This window comes from Myotis nattereri (assembly GCF_964212035.1).
Source record: "Myotis nattereri genome assembly, chromosome: 7".
Taxonomy (NCBI): Eukaryota; Metazoa; Chordata; class Mammalia; order Chiroptera; family Vespertilionidae; genus Myotis; species Myotis nattereri.
The window spans coordinates 48,075,785-48,097,039 of record NC_138082.1 but is presented as its reverse complement, the minus strand read 5'-3'; the positions used below and the strand labels follow the sequence as shown (position 1 = coordinate 48,097,039).

Here is a 21,255-nt window from a genome sequence, read left to right as displayed (position 1 = left end):
GGTGGTGAATAGTGAATATGCATGGATTAACTACTGCTTATAGCTGTTTTCCATTGTTTATCAGAAGGGGTGCTATAACCATCTTGTTATAAAGGGACGAATTTCTTTCTAAGAGACTCTGAGCTGGAAAATGGTCTCAATCAAAAAAGGAAGGAAGGAAGGAAGGAAGGAAGGAAGGAAGGAAGGAAAATAAAATGGTCTCAATCATTTAGACAGAGCCATGTAATTCATTTGCATTAAAGTCAATTAAGGTTGAATTTTATTATTTTGCCTATGTACAGGTCAGAATTGCAATATGCTAATTTTCTAATTCTGAAAATATTAAGGCTTTAGATACAAAAAAGCTCTATATAAGAGTTTAGGAATGTAGTTAATGCTTTATTTATACCCTCCTCCAAAAAAATTACAAAACATATTCCTAAGGAAAACAGCTATAGAAGAATTATATTTCATGAATACTTGAGTTATTAAAAATAACTGTTTTCAAAAATATTTATTTGAACAGCAGCAGACCCATAGTTATGTAAGAATATCTCGGCCTTTTCTGATGAAGAGATTACAGACTGTTGTAAGAAGGGCATCTTCTGGTGGGCAGAGCAATCCAAGTTCTTCATGTGCAGGTAATCCTATGCCCGGAATAATTTTGGGCCAAATCCTATCAGTAAAGCACATTGCTATATTTACTTATTTTTTTTTATAGCCACAATGATATATATCAGCTCAAAGAAATCTACATTTAAATTAAGACTGATTAATTTGTTAGAATGTGTAGCTTTCTGTGCAAATGTAATCCAAAAAGTGTGAAGGAGCCAAGAAGAATGGAGGGTTGGGAAAAGAATTTTATGAGGTGACTGGTTGCATGCGATTCAGACAGCCTGCAATTTACAGTGCACACGGTCACCCCTAAGCCATTGGGAGGAGCTCGGGGAACCGTCTCCAGAGCCTCCTCCAAACCTCCATGTGAGAAGCATGCTGATCGCAGGGCCTGCTTCCCCCATTTATTCAGCTACCTGACTTGAGTCACTTGTCCATCCACACCCTGCTGCCTTTTGGTGTTTACCTTTCAATGCATATACACACACGCGTGCACATTATTGTCCCTCATAGTTCAGCTATACTCACCATAACCTTGACTCTCTAGTTTCTTGATTAGAAATTGGTCAAAAGCAAAAAAAAAAGAGTTTCAATAAAACCCAGGACATTATGGTCCACATGTATATTAGAGACTCACTGTGGCATTGTTTGAAAAACAGGGATGATGTTAAGAAGCATATGGTCAAAGTGTCCCCTATCTATACCTGAATGACAAAACTTGTGTATGTCTTCCAATACACGCATACAGCAAAGCATGCATACCACACATATCAGCCAACTGCTGTTAAGTTCATGTGGAAAGCAAATAATTTTAAATTATCTTTATGATTATTATTAAAATAATTCTTTTCTCCAGACTTATTTTCTATATTATGATGTAATTGTTGATTATATAACATATACAATCCATGTACAGCAAGCATGTCAAAATCAAAAGCTAACATGGGCCCAGTAAACAAGGTTTAAGTTCATGTGGGCCAAAAAAAAAACACAAAAGCTTCAATTTTCATAGAAACATAGGTTTATTTCGATAGAGACATGCTGAATACAAAGGGCTGAAATAAATGAGTAGTCATTAATATAAAATAATAGAACATTTTAATAAAAATTAATATATTTTCTTGAACATTAACTTACCAGACACTGAAAAACTGCAAAAATTAATAAGCGTAACGCAAATAAACCTATTTTTTTCTTGTTCTCCGAAAGCGAAATATTTCCTGTTGCACACACTAAACAAGTCAGCCCAAGACCAATGACGCGGCAATCGGCTGCTAAAATATGTGCTGCTAGTATTAGTGGAGAGAAATGGTGCGCCTGTGCGTAAGGGGCATAAGGGAAATGAGTGCAACACGATTAATCAGTCATTAGCAAACATTGTAGTTCGTTATTAATGATTATGTACAACAGGATATTGTAAAAATTAAGTTACAAAATTTTTATTAAAACATTTCTTACATACCGTTATATTGGCTGGGCCACAAAAATATTCATTGTGGGCCGCATCACAGGCTGCAAGTTTGACATGCTTGATATACATAGTAGGTATATCATAAACAGTTACTGAATCAAGGAATAGTTTATAAAATTATAAACTTTTCTTTTGAGAAGACTTCGATCTATTTAAGCTCTGCACCACACTGCTAAATAACCAGAGCTCCCTATCCTCTTCCTCTTGCTTACTGACACAGCATTGGTAATTATAACTTGATCCAACTTTCAGCCTCCGGTGTGGCCCAGCACGGCAACATTCTTTGCAAAGCCTTATATTCTTTTCAAGCCAGGCAAGATGATGAATTGGATTTGGAAGTAGGTAAGAATCATTCTCAAATGTTTAATTGCCTTCCCCTGCTGAAATCCTTAATTTGAATAAAACTTCTGACTTAGTACAGTAGCCATAAAGGTTACCACCATGTCAACTCAGTTCAGGTTTACAATCACCTTTCTTAGAAGATAAAGATAAAACACAATAAAAGAAATAGCTAACATCTGTTCAGTATTTACTGTGTGCCAGACATTATTGCAAGCCCACTGTCCAACTTAATATTCATAAAACCCCTTGCAGTGGTTATTGTTATTTATTCCCATTTTACTGCTGAAGAGACGGAGGCATAGAAAGGGTAAGTACTGGGCTAAAGTCACAGGCAGTGGAAGTGGAGGGTTTGAATGTAGAGACTCAGTCATGCTTACTCACAGTGCCACATGGGGGTAGAATGGCAGTCATGGAAAGTCATTAGAGAGGTGGTCTCACCTTTTCTAAAAGCTAACCATGAAGGAATGTGAAGTGACTTCCTCTCATGGCTGAGTGTCAGAGCAAGCTCTAGAACCCACGGCAAAGGACCCCCAGCTTCATATTTCTCCCACTTATCTCTCAGGAAAGTGTTCTATGACCAATCTCAGGAAGCAGGCCCCTTCTTTGTGTCACAGATTTTTGTTTCACATGGAAAGATATTACATAATGGCTTATATTGACCTCAATATTGTTAAAGAAGGAAATGTTGCCAGCCTCAGCTTTCTTGGCGTGTCCAGTTAGTGACCACATTGGGATGTGAAAGCTAAAGCAGGGGCCTGGAAAAGAAACAGTTGGTGAGGAAAAGGTCAGTGTGTCATAGGAAAAAGCTTTTATCTGTGAGCAGGACGTGGCACCCAGAACCCAGGGAAAATCAGGATGGATATTTGCAGCCAAACAACAGGGACACCACACATTTGCTAGTGATCAGTGGGAGCTTCCTTTTCGTTTTGCCAATCAGATTTCTCCAGGCAATTACTCTTCCTTCTACCGCCGAAATAAGTAAAGACACAACCCACCCCCCCCCCAAAAGGAAATAGAAAGTAGACCTTCTCTTCCATTCTTCTTAAGTCAATGTTGCCTTTATTTAAAAGTTTTAAGTGTTATAGAAGTCGCTTCATTATTCACCATGTCATCCTGAGGGTACCTATGGCAGTAAGTATGTAAATGAAATGCTCTATTCCCGCTTTCCATATTCATAAAAACCATTTCCCAGATGCCATCTAGAACCCAGGGTACTGAGTTTGAGTTACGTAGTTACACAATAAATGGATCATCTTGTCTTTAGTTCTTCCTTGATTGCAAAGCCTATCCTTATATGTCATAACCTAAGTGAGATCTAAAAATACAATGAGGAGCTCAGGGAAAGTGGCAGTAAGATTTTAAATTATCCCTTTAAATTTCTGTTAATAGATTTTGTCAATCTGCTGACCTGAGAACTTAGACTGAAAATGATTTTCTATAAGAATGAATAGTGACTTATGACTGAGGAGAGACAGAAGAGGGGTTACCAGTCTCCTTTGTTTTAAGAAGAAAATGACTGGGGAACAGAATGAAAGAAAGCCTAAACATATTACCGTAGAACAGTGGTTCTCAACCTTTCTAATGCTGCGACCCTTTGATACAGTTCCTGATGTTGTGGTGGCCCCCAACCATAAAATTATTTTCGTTGCTACTTCATAACTGTAATTTTGCTACTGTTATGAATAGTAATGTAAATATCTGATATGCAGGATGTATTTTCATTGTTACAAATTGAACATAATTAAAGCATAGTGATTAATCACAAAAACAATATGTAATCATATATGTGTTTTCCGATGGTCTTAGGTGACCCCTATGAAAAGGTCATTCGACCCCCAAAGGGGTCACGACCCACAGGCTGAGAACCGCTGCCGTAAAATGATGCTCATGCTAAAGTAGCTTTGGGATCCTGAAGGAAGTGGGCAGGAGGCAGCTGTAGAGAAGGGACTCTCTCAAAAGGCAAGGAGAGCCAGAGGATTGGGGCATCAGGTTAAACTTCAGGGTTACTAATATCAGCTTAGCATTTTTAAAAATAGAGAATTCGAGAAGAACCATGTGTTTCTAAGGAATTCTATTTATTTGAATCATAGCTTTAAAAAAGTATTGTCTTCAAATTGATATTTTATTAAAGCTACCTAAGTTTGGAATGAGGAATTATATTTCTGTGCAAAGCTATTAAGTGAAACATTGGACTGTGAAGCTGTCACATTTCATGGCAAGAGGCTGCCTTAATCTAAAGAAAAGTCTGGTAGCAAAAACATAGTAGTCAACATACCAAACAATTGCAGACACCAACATGAGAAACCCTTAAAGCACAGACACCAAGAAAGGGTTTGGTGACCACCCATCAGCTATATTCAAAGTGAGCCAGCCAACATGAAGATGCACGTTCCAACGTGATTCTGTTTTGTTTTGTTTTTAAATATATATATATAAAATTGCTTTCAGAGAGGGAGAGGGGTAGATAGAAACATCAATGATGAGAGAGAATCATTGATCGGTTGCCTTCTGCACTCCCCCTACTGGGGATCAAGCTTGCAACCCAGGCATGTGTCCTTGACCAGAATCAAACTTGGGACCCTTGAGTCCGCAGGCCCACACTCTATCCACTGATCCATACCGGCTAGGGCAGGGGTGGGCAAAGTTTTTGACTCGAGGGCCACAATGGGTTCTTAAACTGGACTGGAGGGCCGGAACAAAAGCATGGATGGAGTGTTTGTGTGAACTAATATAAATTCAAAGTAAACATCATTACATAAAAGGGTACGGTCTTTTTTTTTTTTTAGTTTTATTTATTTCAAACGGGCCGTAGTTTGCCCACGGCTGGGCTAGGGCGTCATTCTGTTTTTAATCAAAATATATCATACCATAACTTAGCTGTCCATTATCTTACTCTTTTTAATATGCTCTGCGTTATGCCTGCTTCATCCAGAGGTGGTTAATAAAGTTTGCTTCATCTGAATCACCTGCAGAAACCAATGCTATCAGGTATCCCCTTGAAAGCAGGCTCTCCCAAAAACTGTCTCACCCATCGGGCTCAGGTATGTGCTCAAATTGCAAAGACCCATTTGTCTAACTAAATGTGCATTTTCACAGGTGACATTGTGACTATTCACAGGAAACAAGAAGAAGGATGGTGGTTTGGATCTTTAAATGGGAAAAAAGGCCACTTTCCCGCTGCTTACGTGCAGGAGCTCCCTTCAGATGCTGGGTACACAGGCATGAAACAAGATTCTCAGCACACTGCCTCCCACACACTGTAAACTATACACTGTAATGCAAATAAAGAAATGCTGTGATCTTCGCAAGTTTATCACTCTAACTGGGTGATGGAGTCCTACCTGCAGGTCACAGTGCTTTGTACTCTTGGTTATTTTTTGAAACAAAGTCAGAAGGTGGGAGGGTGAAGGGAGGCAGGGAACAGGCCCATGGCTCCTAGTTTTCGAAATCTTAGAGACCCTGGAGATGACCCAATGCAACCCCTGGTGTCACGGACAGACAGACTCCAAGGTGGGTTTAGCTGCTTACATGAAGCCACATCTTTTTCTGAGAGCACAATAGGTCATAGGACTCAGATGTCTGCTTCCTCTGGACTTGAGTGGCAACAGGCCACAGTAGGCCTACAAGGGGTCAAACAGGGCCTGGGAGATGAGAAAAACACAGAATAAGCCCAAGAAGAAGAGCTCAGCAAAAGATGGGCAGACAAGACACAAGAGAAATAGACCCAAGTTAGGAGACTAGAATAAAGGGTCAGAAACTGAGGTCAAGAGTCTGAGTGATCACAAGTGGGGGCGACAGATAAGAGGTCTGCTTGGTGGAGTTCCATCCTGAGCCAATGACATTCCGAGGTAGCAGCTTCTTATATACCTTCTCCCACAGCCAAAACTGCTCTTAGAGTGAGATCAAGTGTGAGCCAGGGGTGGATGGGGATCTGAGAACAAGAGCAAGGCGGATGGGAAAGGGTTAGGAAGGAGACTGCCTGATACCTTGTGCCTCCTTGTCTGTTTGGAAACTTCATATACCAATTTAGAAAGCAGGAACTCTATACTTCCCAGCGGGGTCATTATGAAAGGAATACCCTATGCAACTTCCTAATGAAAGGTACTTTAAATGCTAATAAGTCTCCAACCAAAGGACTTGTATGCATGCATATAAGCATAACCAATGGACATAAGACACTGGTGGTTAGGGGAGGCCAGGGGATTGTCAAGGGCGAGGGGCGGGGGGGCGGGGGGAGACATATGTAATAGTCTTTGTAACACTTGAAGCAATAAAACAATAAAAAATGCTAATGAGTCTCCAGTTTGGATGGAAAATTTGAGAAATCAACATTCACTATCAAATGGAATATTTGGAGAAAAGGAGATTTATGTTGCTTTCTTAAATACTATATAATGGGAAAAGGTTGGGAATGAGAGAGGTAGACCCCAGCTTTTCTCGAGGGTAACAATTTAGAATGGAGAAAGTGGTACAGCAGCATCTTTCAGAAAATGGCCTAAGTCAGCCTGGAGATCACACACTCCATTCAATGGAAAGTCATGGTGTTGATAGAAACATCTGGGTATGTCCATTTGTGCAAAATACAGTCTGCCTTAAAGGAGTAAGTAAAATCCATTCCATTTCTCCCCTGCCCCCTACCTTTTTTTTTTAATTCAAATTTTATATTTTCAAGAAGGAATTTTTCAAAGCAAGGTACATATATTTTTATACTGTGCATATTATACTCCTATAGGATATAACTAATACATAGAGATATTTATAGATACAGATATCAGACCTGAAGGAGCTCAGGTAAAATTTGTTATATGTGAGGCATAACTTCAAGCCTGGAAGAATGGATCAGAAGTTTTAATGTCATCCTTAACGGTGCATTAATGATAGCTTTCTGCATGTAGAAAGTGGGCTGAATAATAGGCCCCTAGACCATGAACGGAGATTTTTAACTTATATTTCCTTTTCATCTTACTTCTTTCCATCAGCCTTGATGGATAAAAAATTATGTAGCAATTGACTGCAGCTTACACCGAATCGTTTGTATAGAGAAAGTGATGATAATGGTGGTTGGACCCTGAAACTCTTTGAAAGTACTTTTCAAAGAAAGAGATTCCTCTTCATAAATCAGTTTTACTTTATAGAAACATAAATGGTTTTCCTGTTTTGAAATGTTACCACATATTCTTTTTGCAGCTGTGATATGTAGTTATTAAACTTCAAAGAAATGCTATAGTCTTAAACTAGATGAAATACAAATATAGTTGGGCATAACAATTTTTATCTTTAAGATCTTTTTAGGAAGGCAAGAATTTTCTGATTGGACTGATGGGGATGGTACCCTTCGGTAAAAATTAAGTATATATTGTGAAGATTAATTATGTGTCCAAGGTTTCTATATAGAATAAAAATTTTTTAATATTTTTAAACTCTTTATTAGGCTTTCATAATTATACTCCTCTAAGCAGTTTCATACATCAGAAAGTTTTTAGCGACATTGACAACCGGAAATATAGGGAGTTGAGAGGTCTGAGCCAGATTTTCACCGAAAGCATTATTCTAATTTGTCTCCTTTCTAGTAAAGACTAACATATCCATCACACTATCAACCAGAAGATTATTAATTTCACTTTTTTCATTTTCAATTATCCATACTAATACTTATAATGAATATTATAATCCATTCTAATTCATCAGAAAGTAATATAATATGCAATTTGGGCTAAAGTAAATTTTATTGTACTATAAGGCTTTAACTGATAATTATTTGAGCATAGTCTAGCTTTCTTCCCCCCTCCAAGAGAAAAGTCCTCCTTTCCCAAAATGGCTTTGTGGGATAATCAGCCTGATTTGGAGCAAGAGAAGCACATTAGAATCAAAATAATATGCTCTATAGTCACTTACTATGTTACATAGGAAGAACAGAATGTATAATCTTGGGAAAGTGACCTGGGGACATATGGCATGAGAAGGTTGAACCAAGGTGTAGGGGCAAGCAGAGAAGAGCAGGAACCTTTTGTAGAGAATGCAGCTACAGGGATAGAACTATTTGGATGGAGTGTCAGAGTTTCCTGTATGTTGTGATCCTGAAAGGGGTTGGGGGGTCAGGGTCTGGGTCCCCCCACCTTCCTCTCGCTGAGCAGCAACAAGGAACAGGAGTGAGAAATCAGTGAGCTAGAGAACCCAGGTCATGCTTATTCAGATGGGAGCTCAGCTCAGGGAAGCTAAGTGATATAGGTGCCTGCAGCCAGGGAAATCTGCCAAACCAAGTGGATACGAACCTGATCAGGAGTCATGGGAATGTTGAGAAAAGGAGCTTTGAGCTGAGGTGGGAGTAAATAGACTCACAGAATTAGAGAGAAAAACTCTTTCTCAAAGGAACTATGTGATAGGAGAAGCCAACTGAGGAGCAAATTGAGCTGTCAAGAAAGACCTTGGTCCAAAGGCTCAGGTCTTATGATAGAGATCTGGGGACAACAAAGGAGTCCCACCAGGGAGTGCATAGCAGGGATGGGGGCCAGGTGGCCAGTTATATGAGGTGGCAAATGTGTTACTGATCTGTTTCAACTGGCTTGTAAATTGAGTTTTCTGGACACTGGGGGTAAGTGCTTACTCCAGTGGTTGTCAAGTAAAGCCAAATTATATATATAATTGATTTTGAGGTAGAGAGAGAAAGAGAACAGGGAGGAACAGAGAAACATCAATGTGAGAACACAACATCAATAAGCTGCCTCCTGCACACCCCGCACTGGGGATTGAAACCTAGGCATGTGCTCTGACCAGGAATTGAACCGGCAACCCCTTGGTGCACAGGACAATGTGCACCAAACAACTGAGTCACACTGATCAGGGCTGAGCCAAATTTTCACCTGGACCAGCAGTGCCCGTATAAGCCTGTACTATGTTGGCAATGCAAAGTATTAGCCCCCACTTCACACTCAGTCAGAGACCCCAGGTGATTCTGATGCAAGTTTGCTCTTTGAGAACCACTGGCTTACTTGCACGAATCTTGAGAATACTGACTAAACTATAGCACACATACCTGGAAGGAGCACTGTTGGAGAAAGTAGAGAAAAACCATACACTCAAGAAGCTGGCTGTAAAAGAGGAACATGCCCTCCTCCTGATCCAATACGTTTTTTAAGATGAGTGGTGCTGGGGACCTCACTGGAGAAGTCTTCCCCATTGTAGAGAGCGCAATAGCTAAGGGTCACTTTTCCTTTTAGGTTCTTCATTGCCCTGGGAAGAAGGAATATTTTGGCCTACATTACATTCTCTCTCTCTCAAAACAAAAAAAAAAGAAAAAAATCTTCCTCCTCTTCCTCAGCCACTTACTAGGTAATCATGTTGGCAAAACAAAGTATGGGATGGGCCATGTCTTGATAATAGGGAATGAGAAACAAGCAGTTCCCCACTGGCCCTCTCAGGCCATTCTTTTGCACTCCTACCCTGACCTTTTCCTCCCATCTTCCCGATCTCTCCCTTCTTCCCAGCCCCTCTTCACTCTCTGACCATTGTGTTCATACATGGCCAACTAGTCCTGCTCAGTAAGGCTCGACATTACCCATCTGGGTCTTCCACCTCTGACCCAGCTTCCCAGCTGGTCAGGTGAAGAAACATGCTATCTGCAATTTAGGAGAAAGGAAGAAGAAAGCATCTGTGTTCACCCAGAATTTACACTGTTCTCCATTTCTGACTAACCAGTAACACAACCAATACTCCCCGAGTCTAATCTTTTAAGGAGGGAAAGCAACCACAATACCTTCAGAGGTATATATATCATACATATTTTAATAATACAAAAAATATATCATACACTTATTACATATGTGTATGATATATAATATATATTAATAAAACTATCTAAAAATATGTATGTAAATATATTATTGATCCTTGAACAACTGCAGTGATAAGGGCTCCAATCCCCATGCAGTTGAAAATCCATGGATAATTTAAGTCAACCTTCAGTATGTGCAGATTCCTAACTACAGATTGAAAATACTGTTTAGCCATGCTTGGTTGAATCTGCAGATGTGAAACCCAGGGGTATGGATGGATGACTATATATTTATTGAAAAAAACCCCACATATAAGTTGACATGAGCAATTCAAACCCATGTTGTTTAAGAGTCAACTGTATATGTATATATTCTTTCATTTTAAAAAGAACACATTTGACTTTATAAATTTTGTTTCCTAAGATTTTAATTAAATACTTTAAAGAAACACAGCACACAGAAATGTTAAAAACAAAATCCAAAAGGATTACAGGCAAACTATTGATAATGAGAATTCTTTTTAAGAGATACAAAATAGGGGAGAAAAAGAAACAGCTTTTATTTTATGTATTATTTATACATTAACTATAAACCATAGTACTAAAAGCTTTCCGAACATTGGCAAGAAAGGCTGAAAAATTTTTGGTCTTCCTTAGGTTCTCTTGAAATTCTGCTAGGCATTCAAGATGAGGAGCACTATCTGACACTAGAAGAAGAAAAAAAAGACAATTTGAATGAGATTTTTTTATGGAGGAGAAGTTTTCCAATTTAGATGCTTTCATCTGATTCATAATTTTAATTTTCATAATTTTAAAATTCATAATTTTATTCCCATTTTATTGAACTGATTTGAGCATAGGATGATAGATACACCTAATTTTCATATCTTAACTATCTTTTGAACCTTTCCTCTACTTAATCACTAAATATTCAAATCTCTGTACTACAATCTTGATTTAAATTTAAACAGATGGTAGGCAAGGGATTGAAGAGCTTAGTGATAAAGAACAGAATGCCATTTCTCATCATCTTTCCTATACATTTTAATTAAACTATTTTTAAAAGGTTGTGTGTGTGTATGTGTTTAAATTATTGTCAGTTTTCTCTACAGAAATTTGGCCTGACTTCTAGTATCTTACCACTGAATCAAAAAAGTTCCAACCCTAAATTACTTACAATTATAGGGAGGAGGGGTATGAAGTCTCACAAATGAGGGAGGTCATTAGAAAATGTCACTATTCCAAAAGTGGCATTTATAGGGCTTACTAAACAAATGATATTCAAATCACAAATAACAGTACGGATCTCATATGCCGTTGAACCAGATGGTACATATGGGAGCAAGCAAGTCTCCAGAGAGGTCAAAGAAAAGGGACGATCCAGCATTCTCTACCATCAACCTTGTACTTTGTTCAAGGGGAAGAAATTCGATCACATCAATCCTGCTCTTTGGTAGAAATTGTTTAGGAAACAAGGCCCAAGCAGAGAAAGAATAGAGAAAAACCAGCTGGTTCAAAATTAAACTGCAGAATCTATTTTAACACACTATCAAATACTATGACACTATGAAGCAATAGAGCAGCGGTTCTCAACCTGTGGGTTGTGACCCCTTTGGCGGTCGACCGACCCTTTCACAGGGGTCGCCTAAGACCATCCTGCATATCAGATATTTACATTATGATTCATAACAGTACCAACATTACAGTTATGAAGTAGCAACGAAAATAATTTTATGGTTGGGTCACAACACGAAGAACTGTTTTTAAAGGGCCAGAGGGTTGAGAACCACTGCAATAGAGGAATCCAATTTGGAGAAAATTTAAAAGCTAGGTAAGAGGTTTCCTGGGATTGCTTCTTAAAATTCAGCACTCATTGGATTAGGAGATATTTACCTAGAGAGAAAAAAGCCAAATATTTGTACATGAATTCGAGTCCTAAAATGGAAATATCATTAGAACAGGAACTGGGTTCAAGGGCACATTGGAGAGCCAACTAAAGAGTTCACCTGAGTGTGTGTCTCCTATAAATGCTTTAGTGTGAACACAGGCACCAAAAGCTGAGAACCATTTCCTGAGTTCCAATAAATTAATCACTTTCAAAGGCCTGATTCTCTGGCCTGCTAGAGAATCAGTAACTCAGCTAAATTACCAATGTGTAGAATTTTTCAGGATGGAATAATTTTGTAAAATTGATTTTGGGGGGGACAAAAATTACCAGAGTCTAATGATTTTACATTTGGTTTTAAAATCACCTATTTGGATAAATTATAATAGTATTCACATTTAAGGAGTCATATCCTTTATAGCTTTGCTTTGAATTCTCTAAAAGGATAACTCATATTTCATAATATAGTGATCTTTTATCTTTTAGACTTTTCTGCCACTGTGGCACTGTGCTATCAAAAGTCTATTATAGTCACAGCCTTTATAAGACAACTAGGGGCCCGGTGCACGAAATTCGTGCACTGGGTGTGTGTGTGGGGGGGCGGGGGGGAGTGTCCCTCAGCCCAGCCTGCCCCCTCTCACATACTGGGAGCCCTCAGGCGTTGACCCCCATCACCCTCCAATTGCAGGATCGGCCCCTTGCCCAGGCCTGACGCCTCTGACAGAGGCGTCAGGCCTGGGCAAGGGACCCTCATTTCCCCCCATCACTGGTTCTGCCCCCAGCCCAGGCCTGATGCCTCTGGCCCAGGCGTCAGGCCTGGGCAGGGGACCCCCAGACCCCTCCGATTGCTGGCTCTGCCCCTTGCCCAGGCCTGATGCCTCGGCCAGAGGCGTAGACCCCCATCACCCTCCGATCGCCTATCGGCCCCTTGCCCAGGCCTGATGCCTCCGCCAGAGGTGTCAGGCTTGGACAGGGGACCCCCATTTCCCCCCGATCACTGGCTCTGGCCCCCGCCCAGGCCTGAGGCCTCTGGCCCAGGAATCATGTCTGGGCAGGGGACCCCCATCTCCCTCTGATCGCTTGCTCCACCCCCCGCCCAAGCCTGACACCTCTGACCCAGGCTTCAGGCCTGGGCAAGGGGACCCTCATATCCCCCCAATCCCCGGCTCCGCCCCCCACCCAGGCCTGATGCCTCTGGCCCAGGCATCAGGCCTGGGCAGGGGACCCCCCAGCCCCCCGCCCAGGCCTGATGCCTCGGCCAGAGGAGTTGACCCTCATCACCCTCCGATCACCAATCACCGGATCGGCCCCTCCGGCAGAGGTGTCAGGCCCGGGCAGGGGACCCCCAGCTCCCCCCGGTTGCAGGCTCCGCCCCTGCCCAGGCCTAACGCCTCTGGCTGAGGCGTCCGGCCCAGGCAGCGGGGACCCGCAGCTGCAGCGGCCCCGCGATCGTGGGCTTCGCTTTAGACCCAGGCAAGGGACCCCTAGCTCCTGGGACTGCCAGCTTCGACCATGCCCAGCTCACATCGCTGGCTCCACCCCTACTTCCTGCTATCACTGGCCAGGGCGGTAAAGGCGCCTGATTCTCCGATCATGGTTGGCTGCCCCCCAGCTCTTAGCTCCCCCCTGGGTTTCCGATCACTATCAGTGGCAGGGGGCTTCTTCCTGCTTTCCCTTTCGCCTCCCTGCATTGTGCCTACATATGCAAATTAGCCGCCATCTTGTTGGCAGTTAACTGCCAATCTTAGTTGGCAGTTAATTTGCATATAGCCCTGATTAGCCAATGAAAAGGGTAGCGTCGTACGCCAATTATTATTTTTCTCTTTTATTAATGTAGATATCCCAAAAAGCAAGACTGAAAAAGAAAACAATAGTTGTGGGAATATTATTTCATCCTATTACTTTATATTCTGATTCAAGTAACATTTTGGGGTGGCAAACTTAAATACCAGTTATAGAGAAGAGGGCATACCTTCATAGTCCCTTGCTTCGTTTAGGTGCAGGCAAAACATATATGGGCTATCAGGATGCTTAGGGTCAATATTAGTGAATATAAACTGCAATTTATCACCTGAAAAGAGATTAAGTTATTTAATGTGAGAACATTTTAGTGCCAAAGCTTTGGATGAAGATGTGCTTTCTTATCTTTGTCTCTGATCAGTCATTAAACACTAAGTATATATAGGGTGAGGCAAAAATAGGTTTGTAGTTGAGAGTATACAAAATAGAGTTTATTCTTGTATTATTATGTATTAATTATTGTATTATTTTCCAAAAGCTACTTTTGTCCCACCCTTTATATTCACTTAACCAGTATCTCCAAATGTATGCTGCAAATTAGTTTTTAAAAGTATTGTAGTTTACATATGACCAAAATCACAAATAACAAAAGAAAAAAAGGCATTGTGCTTCATCAAAATTATGACTATATGCCGAGTCCAGTAAATCTTTCTCGCAAATCACCAAACATGATGGTAATCTTGGGGTCTCCCAGCACAATAAGCAGTGCTGTAAATTGGCATATATACATGTAAAGGCCATTGGAATATTTACATGCTTTAACCAGTAACTCCTCTCTGGGAATTCCACAGAAGTTATACAAAAGAAATGGAGTAGTCTACATTCCCCGTAGTACTTCTAAAACTAAAAAAAAGGCAGAACCCAAAAGTTAGAGGCAATACACGTGCTAATGCTATGTTAATGGAATGAATTATTATACCATTTTAAAATTTACCAATATAACAACTGGAGAAATGCTAATCATACAATACCAGTATGAGCAAAGAACAAAAATTATTTGCATGGTTGTCAAACCATGCCCAAAATACATTTATTAAAATATTGGATAATAAATAACCAAGGCATTAGTACTTAGGTTATGGTGATAAAAATTTTGTAGTTTTTCCCCTACTTTCTAAAGTTAATAATATAGTCATTATTTTACTTGAAAACATGAAATATTTTTGCTTTGAAAAAAAATGTTTTTAATTCTCTACTTAAAAAATGACACACCTAATTTCCTGTTTTATTGACATTAATATACTTACCATAAATTTTTCGAATTTCCAGCCCAAGTCGATCTTTAAATATGTCTACAGACTTCTGTAACCTTTGCAACCTCTCTTCACTCGTTTTCTTAGCAGTGGAAATAGCTGATTAAGAAAACAGACACACTATCAAATATTTTAAATAATACTCAGTGCTCATTTAATTAATTAAAGAAGCTTGGAAACAACTGTAAAAATGATGCCAGACAAATGAATCTGCTTAAATTTATTCAGTTTCTATCTCTACCAATTAGCAAAAGGGGCTTCTGTTCATTCAAGATGAAAGGAAAAACTGTGAGAAAATACACAAGTGAGAGGAATGTTTTATTCTATTTTATCACTTAGTAGATTGAATAAACAGGCCAAGGTTTGCATGGCTGGCAGAGAAACAGACTTCCTTTATACTGTTTTGTTTTTTCTGGTAAGCCAAGAAATTGCTTCATTGGAAAAACATTTCTATTCTTTTAAACATAATTATTTCTCATAAGAAGTCAGCTTTATTTCATGCTAGTTTAGAATTATTCTTAAAGTTAGCACATTATGTCCTAAGTAATAAATAGCAGATAAGAAAAATAATGTAGGCTAGCAAACAAATTCTGTAAGAAAAAGCATTAACAAAACAAACTTCGCTATTTTCAAGAGATTTGAGATTTGATTACTTTGTGGGCAAACAAGACTCCAAAGGAAACACTCATTTGAATATAAAAGTTTTTTAAACAAAGTAATTTTCCAGCATAAAGAGGTTGCTTAATAGTTTCTGTCAGAGAATGCATGATCCATAAATTTGTTACCTAAATTATACTATGGCTTCTCCCAAGCAAATCTTGTTTTGTGAAACTGTCTCCTACTACACTTAATTAAACTCACTGATTAACTTCACTCTTACTCTGGCTATATAAGAAATCCAAAGGAACTTTAAGTAAAACAGAAAATAAAACCCACTCAGCTACTTTCAGAGACCCCTTACATCAGTGGTTCTCAACCTTCCTAATGCCGCAGCCCTTTAATACAGTTCCTCATGTTGTGGTGACCCCCAATTTCATTGTTACAAATTGAACATAATTAAAGCATAGTGATTAACCACAAAAACAATATGTAATTATATATGTGTTTTCCGATGGTCTTAGGCGACCCCTGTGAAAGGGTCATTCAACCCCCAAAGGGGTCACGACCCACAGGTTGAGAATCCCTGCCTTACAGAGATGAGTCCTTGCTATGCCTCAGGCATAATATCTATTTTGGGCAATAAACTGCAGAGAAGGCAAAACAGAGTTGTGAACCATCACCACTTTGAAATTTAGATTGATGTTTAAACATGTTTACAACTGAAAACTTACTTTCCTTCTTCCTAGCATATTCTTCCTTAAGATCCTGGATATTTGTAGTCAGTACTTCCAAATCCTGCTTTTTGCCATTTACTTCACCAATCAACTTTAACAAGTTATCTTTTTTTTCTTGAATAAGCTTATTCTGCCTGCAGATCTCTGCAAAAAGCACACAGTATTAGCTGGAATATACATGCTTTGTTTTCCAATACGTACCTAAGATAGACCAAAGTATTGACTTCCATAAGATTAATACAGTATGTTTTAATTAATATTTCCTAATGATAAAAAAAATCTTTAAAAGAACAAAAAGAAAAGAATCCTAATCTATTCTTTCCTATTTGTCTTTGAAAATAGAAATAAAAAGATAAAAATGCTTTTTAAAAAAATACCGAATAAAACCAAGAATTGAAAAATCAGATGATCATGACCCTTGCAGCTCTCCCCCTTCAAATAAATACAGAAATAAAACTCACCACCAAAGATCATCAAAAAAGGGGACAAAATAATACCTTTTATATAACATTCAAAACCACAACACGAAACAAAATATTGATAGGTTAATTCTGGAAGGTGGGAAAAGAGGAAGGTATAACATGGGATGTTCTATTTATTAAGCTGGATATGAATACAAATGTTTATTATTATTATTATTATTTTTTATTTAAAAATATATTTTATTGATTTTTTACAGAGAGGAAGGGAGAGAGATAGAGAGTTAGAAACATCGATGAGAGAGAAACATCTATCAGCTGCCTCCTGCACACCCCCCACTGGGGATGTGCCCGCAACCAAGGTACATGCCCTTGACCGGAATCGAACCTGGGACCTTTCAGTCCATAGGCTGACGCTCTATCCACCGAGCCAAACCAGCTAGGGCAAATGTTTATTATTTTGATATACATGCATACACACACATTCATACAGCATACATTGTTTTACATGTATCAGGGATTTCATAAAGATGTTTAATATAAAAAAAACTCTGAGATCTACAGATTGTTACATACGATTTTGATATTCTAGGTACATCTGAACCATTCGCTCTTCTTCCTTCAATTTCACTGACAGCTTTTCTGAAAGAGAAATTGGAATTGATGTTTCAATCCAGCTGAAATAACACTAAAAAGCAAAGAACAACATAATGTCACAAACTAACGTTAGGTACCTGTAAATGCTTTACTGATGTCCTTGTAAGTATCTCTTAGTCCCACCATCTGACAGGAGGTGTCGTGGACACTGCTTTTGAATTTATTCCAAAACTCACTTATGTTTTTATCCAACAGTGCCAGCTCATCCTCTACCATTTTGTTAGACAACGCTACAAAACAAGTAGAACACACACTGTATTTTTTAAGTTGCTTGAATCACATCAGGCACATATTCCAATCAGTGATATTTTGGCAGTTTGACCTTTGCTAGAAAAGGTTAGCAACTTAACGTTTAACTCTAGATATCCCAGAGCAGCTCAGTCGCCTGGGGTTAACAAGGGCTAAAGTGCAGCAGGATGCGGGGCACCTGTACCTCCTAGAAAGTCGCCGGCATGTAGCTGCACGGGACACTCACACGCTCCAGGACCCTGGGAAAATGACGCCCACTACATTTCCTCACAAGTAAATCGGTGACACTTAAGGAACCTGCCAACTCTGACACTTTCACTTCCAGCCTGAATCGCCAAGTCCCGGGTGCCGGCGCCTCCGGCAGGATAAGACCCCACGCACCTACCCCCGCTTCCTCCCACCCAGGTCAGGTCAGGCGGCAGCAAACGGAAGACTGGAGGCGGGGGTGGTGGTGGTGGTGGTGGGGGGGGTCAGTGGGTGTAGTCCAGGCCCTGAGCAAGCCACCTACACTCTCCGGCCTCGGCGTCCTCCACTGGTAAAGCCTGTCCTGCCAGACACCGGTGCCACCAGTTCTCTGGGACGCTAACACCGCCCCAAAGACCTAAAACCTCCCCAGGGACCCACAGGCGTCTCGCTCAGCTTCGCCGCTGCCCGCCCGCGAGGCCCAGATTCACAAACAACAGGACGTGCGTTCGGACACTGGCCCCGCACCCCCTCCCCCAACACACATCCGCCCCAAATGCACCTCTCTCACCTTCTCCGGGAGGCCTGGGCCCCGCCGCCCTCCCCGCACAGGACGCGGACCGACCCCAGCTAACCGCCAGGCTGCAGACCCACCTCCTTCTGCCGCGCCAACTTCCCAATTTCAAACCTACCGCGCCCTCTGCCTCCCGACTTCCAGCGCCTGCTCGCCTTCTGATTGGCTGGTAGCATAGGTTTTTCAATGAAGGGATTGGTTAATGTAGCCACTCCCCTCCGAGTCTCGCGGAAAAGATGGGGAAAGGGCATTCTGGGATTTGTAGTTCTTTTTTGAGCCATCGCCTCATTCTCAGCTTGGCTTAGGAAAGCGTTAATAGTTCCTGGGGGACTCTCCCTGGGACCGGCCGTTCATCATTTTCAAATAAAGGTTTCTGCAACAAATATAAATATCGAACTTTAATTGTATTCTGTTACCAAGTGTATACCCACTTCTTTGGCACTATCCATAGCTTAAATAAAGCTAATTAAAAATGATTAAACGAATAAAAATACTATTTTAATTGGTCTCATCTTTAAAATAACTCTTCACTGGGAAGTGGCTGGAATATTACTGTTAATTGGCTTCTAATATTAACACTTCCAGAATCTTCTGATTCTCTGTATTTGACTATGTGAATTAAATCTGAAACTTTAAAAGGCAGTACCCAGAACAGGTAGTTTCTGCCACAGTAGACAATGACACAAATCTTTTTCTTGGTACCCGCCCTCTATGATTCCACCCTCTATTATTTCCTCATCTGTAAAGTGAAGGTAGTAACAACAACAACAACAACAACAATAATAATAATAATATCTTCTGCCAAAATGAAGCTAAAAGAGATAATAAATGCAAATGCCTTAGAATAGGTCCCTATAACATAAGTACTCAAAATGGTTTCTTGTTTCTATGATTTATCCCCTATCTACTTCCTATGCAATAGGTTGTCATATTAAAACATATATAAATAAGACTTTAAATAGAACAAAGTCTAAGTTAGGAAAGAAATAGAAAATTTGTGCAACCATACAGAGTTTGGGGACTGGCTATAGTATTAAAATATTTTTTTTTAAAGTCATTGAAAAGAAGGAAGTCATTGCCCAGTCGCTGTGGCTCAGTGGTTGAGTATTGACCTATGAATCAGGAGGTTGAAGTTCGATTCCCAGTCAAGGCAGCTGCCTGGCTTGTGAGCTAGATCCCCACACACTGAGTGGCCAGATTATTATGACCACCTGACGTTTGTAGGCAAATTAGCCGTACACTGCATCGTATGGGATATGGAAGCCAAAGGCCTATTCGAATGCCTTTGCTGTCTGCAGTTACCAAGATAAAACGTCTCCAATTTGCACAGGACACAAGGTTTGGACAGTTGAGCATTGGAAAAAAGTCACGTGGTCCGATGAATCACATTTCCGGTTGCATCATGCAGATGGCAGAGTGAGAATTTGGCAGAAACAGCATGAAAGCACGCACCCCACATGCATAAGTACAACCCTTCAAGCTGCTGGGGGCAGTGTTATGGTTTGGGGCATGTTTTCCTCACATGATTTGGGCCCTTTAATTTGTGTGGAACAACGTCTGAATAGTACAACATACCTAAGTATCGTTGCTGATCAAGTTCATCCTATCATGTTGATGGCGTATCCTAATGGAGATAATGTGCCATGCATTATCTTCCAACAAGACAACGCGCCATGCCCTGGTGCTCGTATTGTGCAGGAGTGGTTTCAAGAACATGAGGGAGACTTTACCTTGCTTAGGTGGCCCCCACAATCACCAGATCTCAATCCAATTGAGCATTTGCGGGACGAAGTTAAAGCCATCAGGCAGCTGGTTCCACAAACCATGAAATCTCACAGAACTGGACAGTGCTATTCATCAGACATGGTGTCAGATTCCTCGCATCACCTTTCAACATCTTGTGGAGTCAATGCCAAGAAGAATCGCCTCAGTATTGAAGGCAAAAGGTGGCCCTATGAAGTACTGATGGGGTGGTCATAATAATCTGGCCACTCAGTGTGTGTGTGTATGTGTGTGTGTGTGTATAATTAAGTTATCAAGAAAAGCAAATTATACTGGGGGGATTAGACCACTGAAGATAATTCTAAAGAAACTGAGGAAATGAAGGGATCCTGAATGTAGGAACTGTGAACAGTGGATGCCTTACGCTACACTTAACTTGTTCAGATCAGGATTTCACTGAGAATCTTGTGAAAGCTCTGCCTTTCTTCCAAGAAATCTGCACATGTACTAACATTCTGCATATGGAAGTTAGGAAGTTCGATGACTTCTAAATTAGTCAGATTCAGGTTATGGAGTCCTGGCCTAATGATTGGAAGAGATTTGGCTAATACAAGACCCCAAAGCACATACTTTTAAAGATTTTTACTTAAAAGTGCTTTTACTGGCACAGCAGAGTTCTAGTCATTGAACAGAACATGGAGGAATCAAATACAGACTTCTACAAGAGCAGGAAGAAAAGGTATTGACCCTGAAGGAAATGGTGGCTGGCTGTGCAATTTTCTGAAGACTCTCATCATGTGGAGGGCATCTGGCTTGATTCTGAGACACAACCATGAACAATTCAATTTGGCTCTGCTCTTTTGGAATTGTCTTTGCTCTCGGGCTATAGGAGAAGGTTGAAGTTTTTGAGCAATTCAAATATTTAGATTAAGTATTTCATGTGAGAAAGAGGGAGGCTAGGATGGAGAGAAGGAGCCGGGGGAGAGAGAAAGAGGAAGAAG

The 21,255-nt window shown here is 40.3% G+C and overlaps 2 protein-coding genes across 7 annotated transcripts in view; one reads left to right on the top strand and one right to left on the bottom strand.

Moving 5' to 3' along the window:
* Positions 1–5,710, top strand: part of NOSTRIN (nitric oxide synthase trafficking) — a 60,823-nt gene extending 55,113 nt beyond the window's left edge. For 3 of the 4 annotated variants that reach the window (XM_081095678.1, XM_081095676.1, XM_081095679.1), the window contains 3 exons: positions 506–620; positions 2,318–2,407; positions 5,504–5,710. In XM_081095678.1, the coding sequence (XP_080951804.1) occupies positions 506–620; positions 2,318–2,407; positions 5,504–5,670 (372 nt within the window). In that variant the 3' untranslated portion in view covers positions 5,671–5,710. The remainder of the gene's footprint in view (positions 1–505; positions 621–2,317; positions 2,408–5,503) is intronic. The other variant, XM_081095677.1, reaches the window with a different exon arrangement.
* Positions 5,711–10,585: 4,875 nt separating this feature from the next.
* Positions 10,586–18,690, bottom strand: SPC25 (SPC25 component of NDC80 kinetochore complex). 3 transcript variants are annotated; one of them, XM_081096067.1, is made up of 7 exons: positions 18,651–18,690; positions 17,604–17,756; positions 17,446–17,511; positions 16,448–16,594; positions 15,111–15,215; positions 14,036–14,134; positions 10,586–10,885 (listed from the first exon to the last, which is right to left on the bottom strand). In XM_081096067.1, exons 2-7 carry the CDS (start codon positions 17,740–17,742, stop codon positions 10,761–10,763), a joined length of 681 nt encoding a protein of 226 aa, XP_080952193.1. In that variant the 5' UTR covers positions 17,743–17,756; positions 18,651–18,690; the 3' UTR covers positions 10,586–10,760. The 3 variants fall into 3 exon arrangements, with proteins under 3 accessions (XP_080952193.1, XP_080952195.1, XP_080952194.1); XM_081096069.1 differs by lacking the exon at positions 18,651–18,690 and adding an exon at positions 18,530–18,619; XM_081096068.1 differs by lacking the exons at positions 16,448–16,594; positions 18,651–18,690 and adding an exon at positions 18,530–18,617 and having other exon boundaries at positions 10,597–10,885.
* Positions 18,691–21,255: the final 2,565 nt, after the last annotated feature.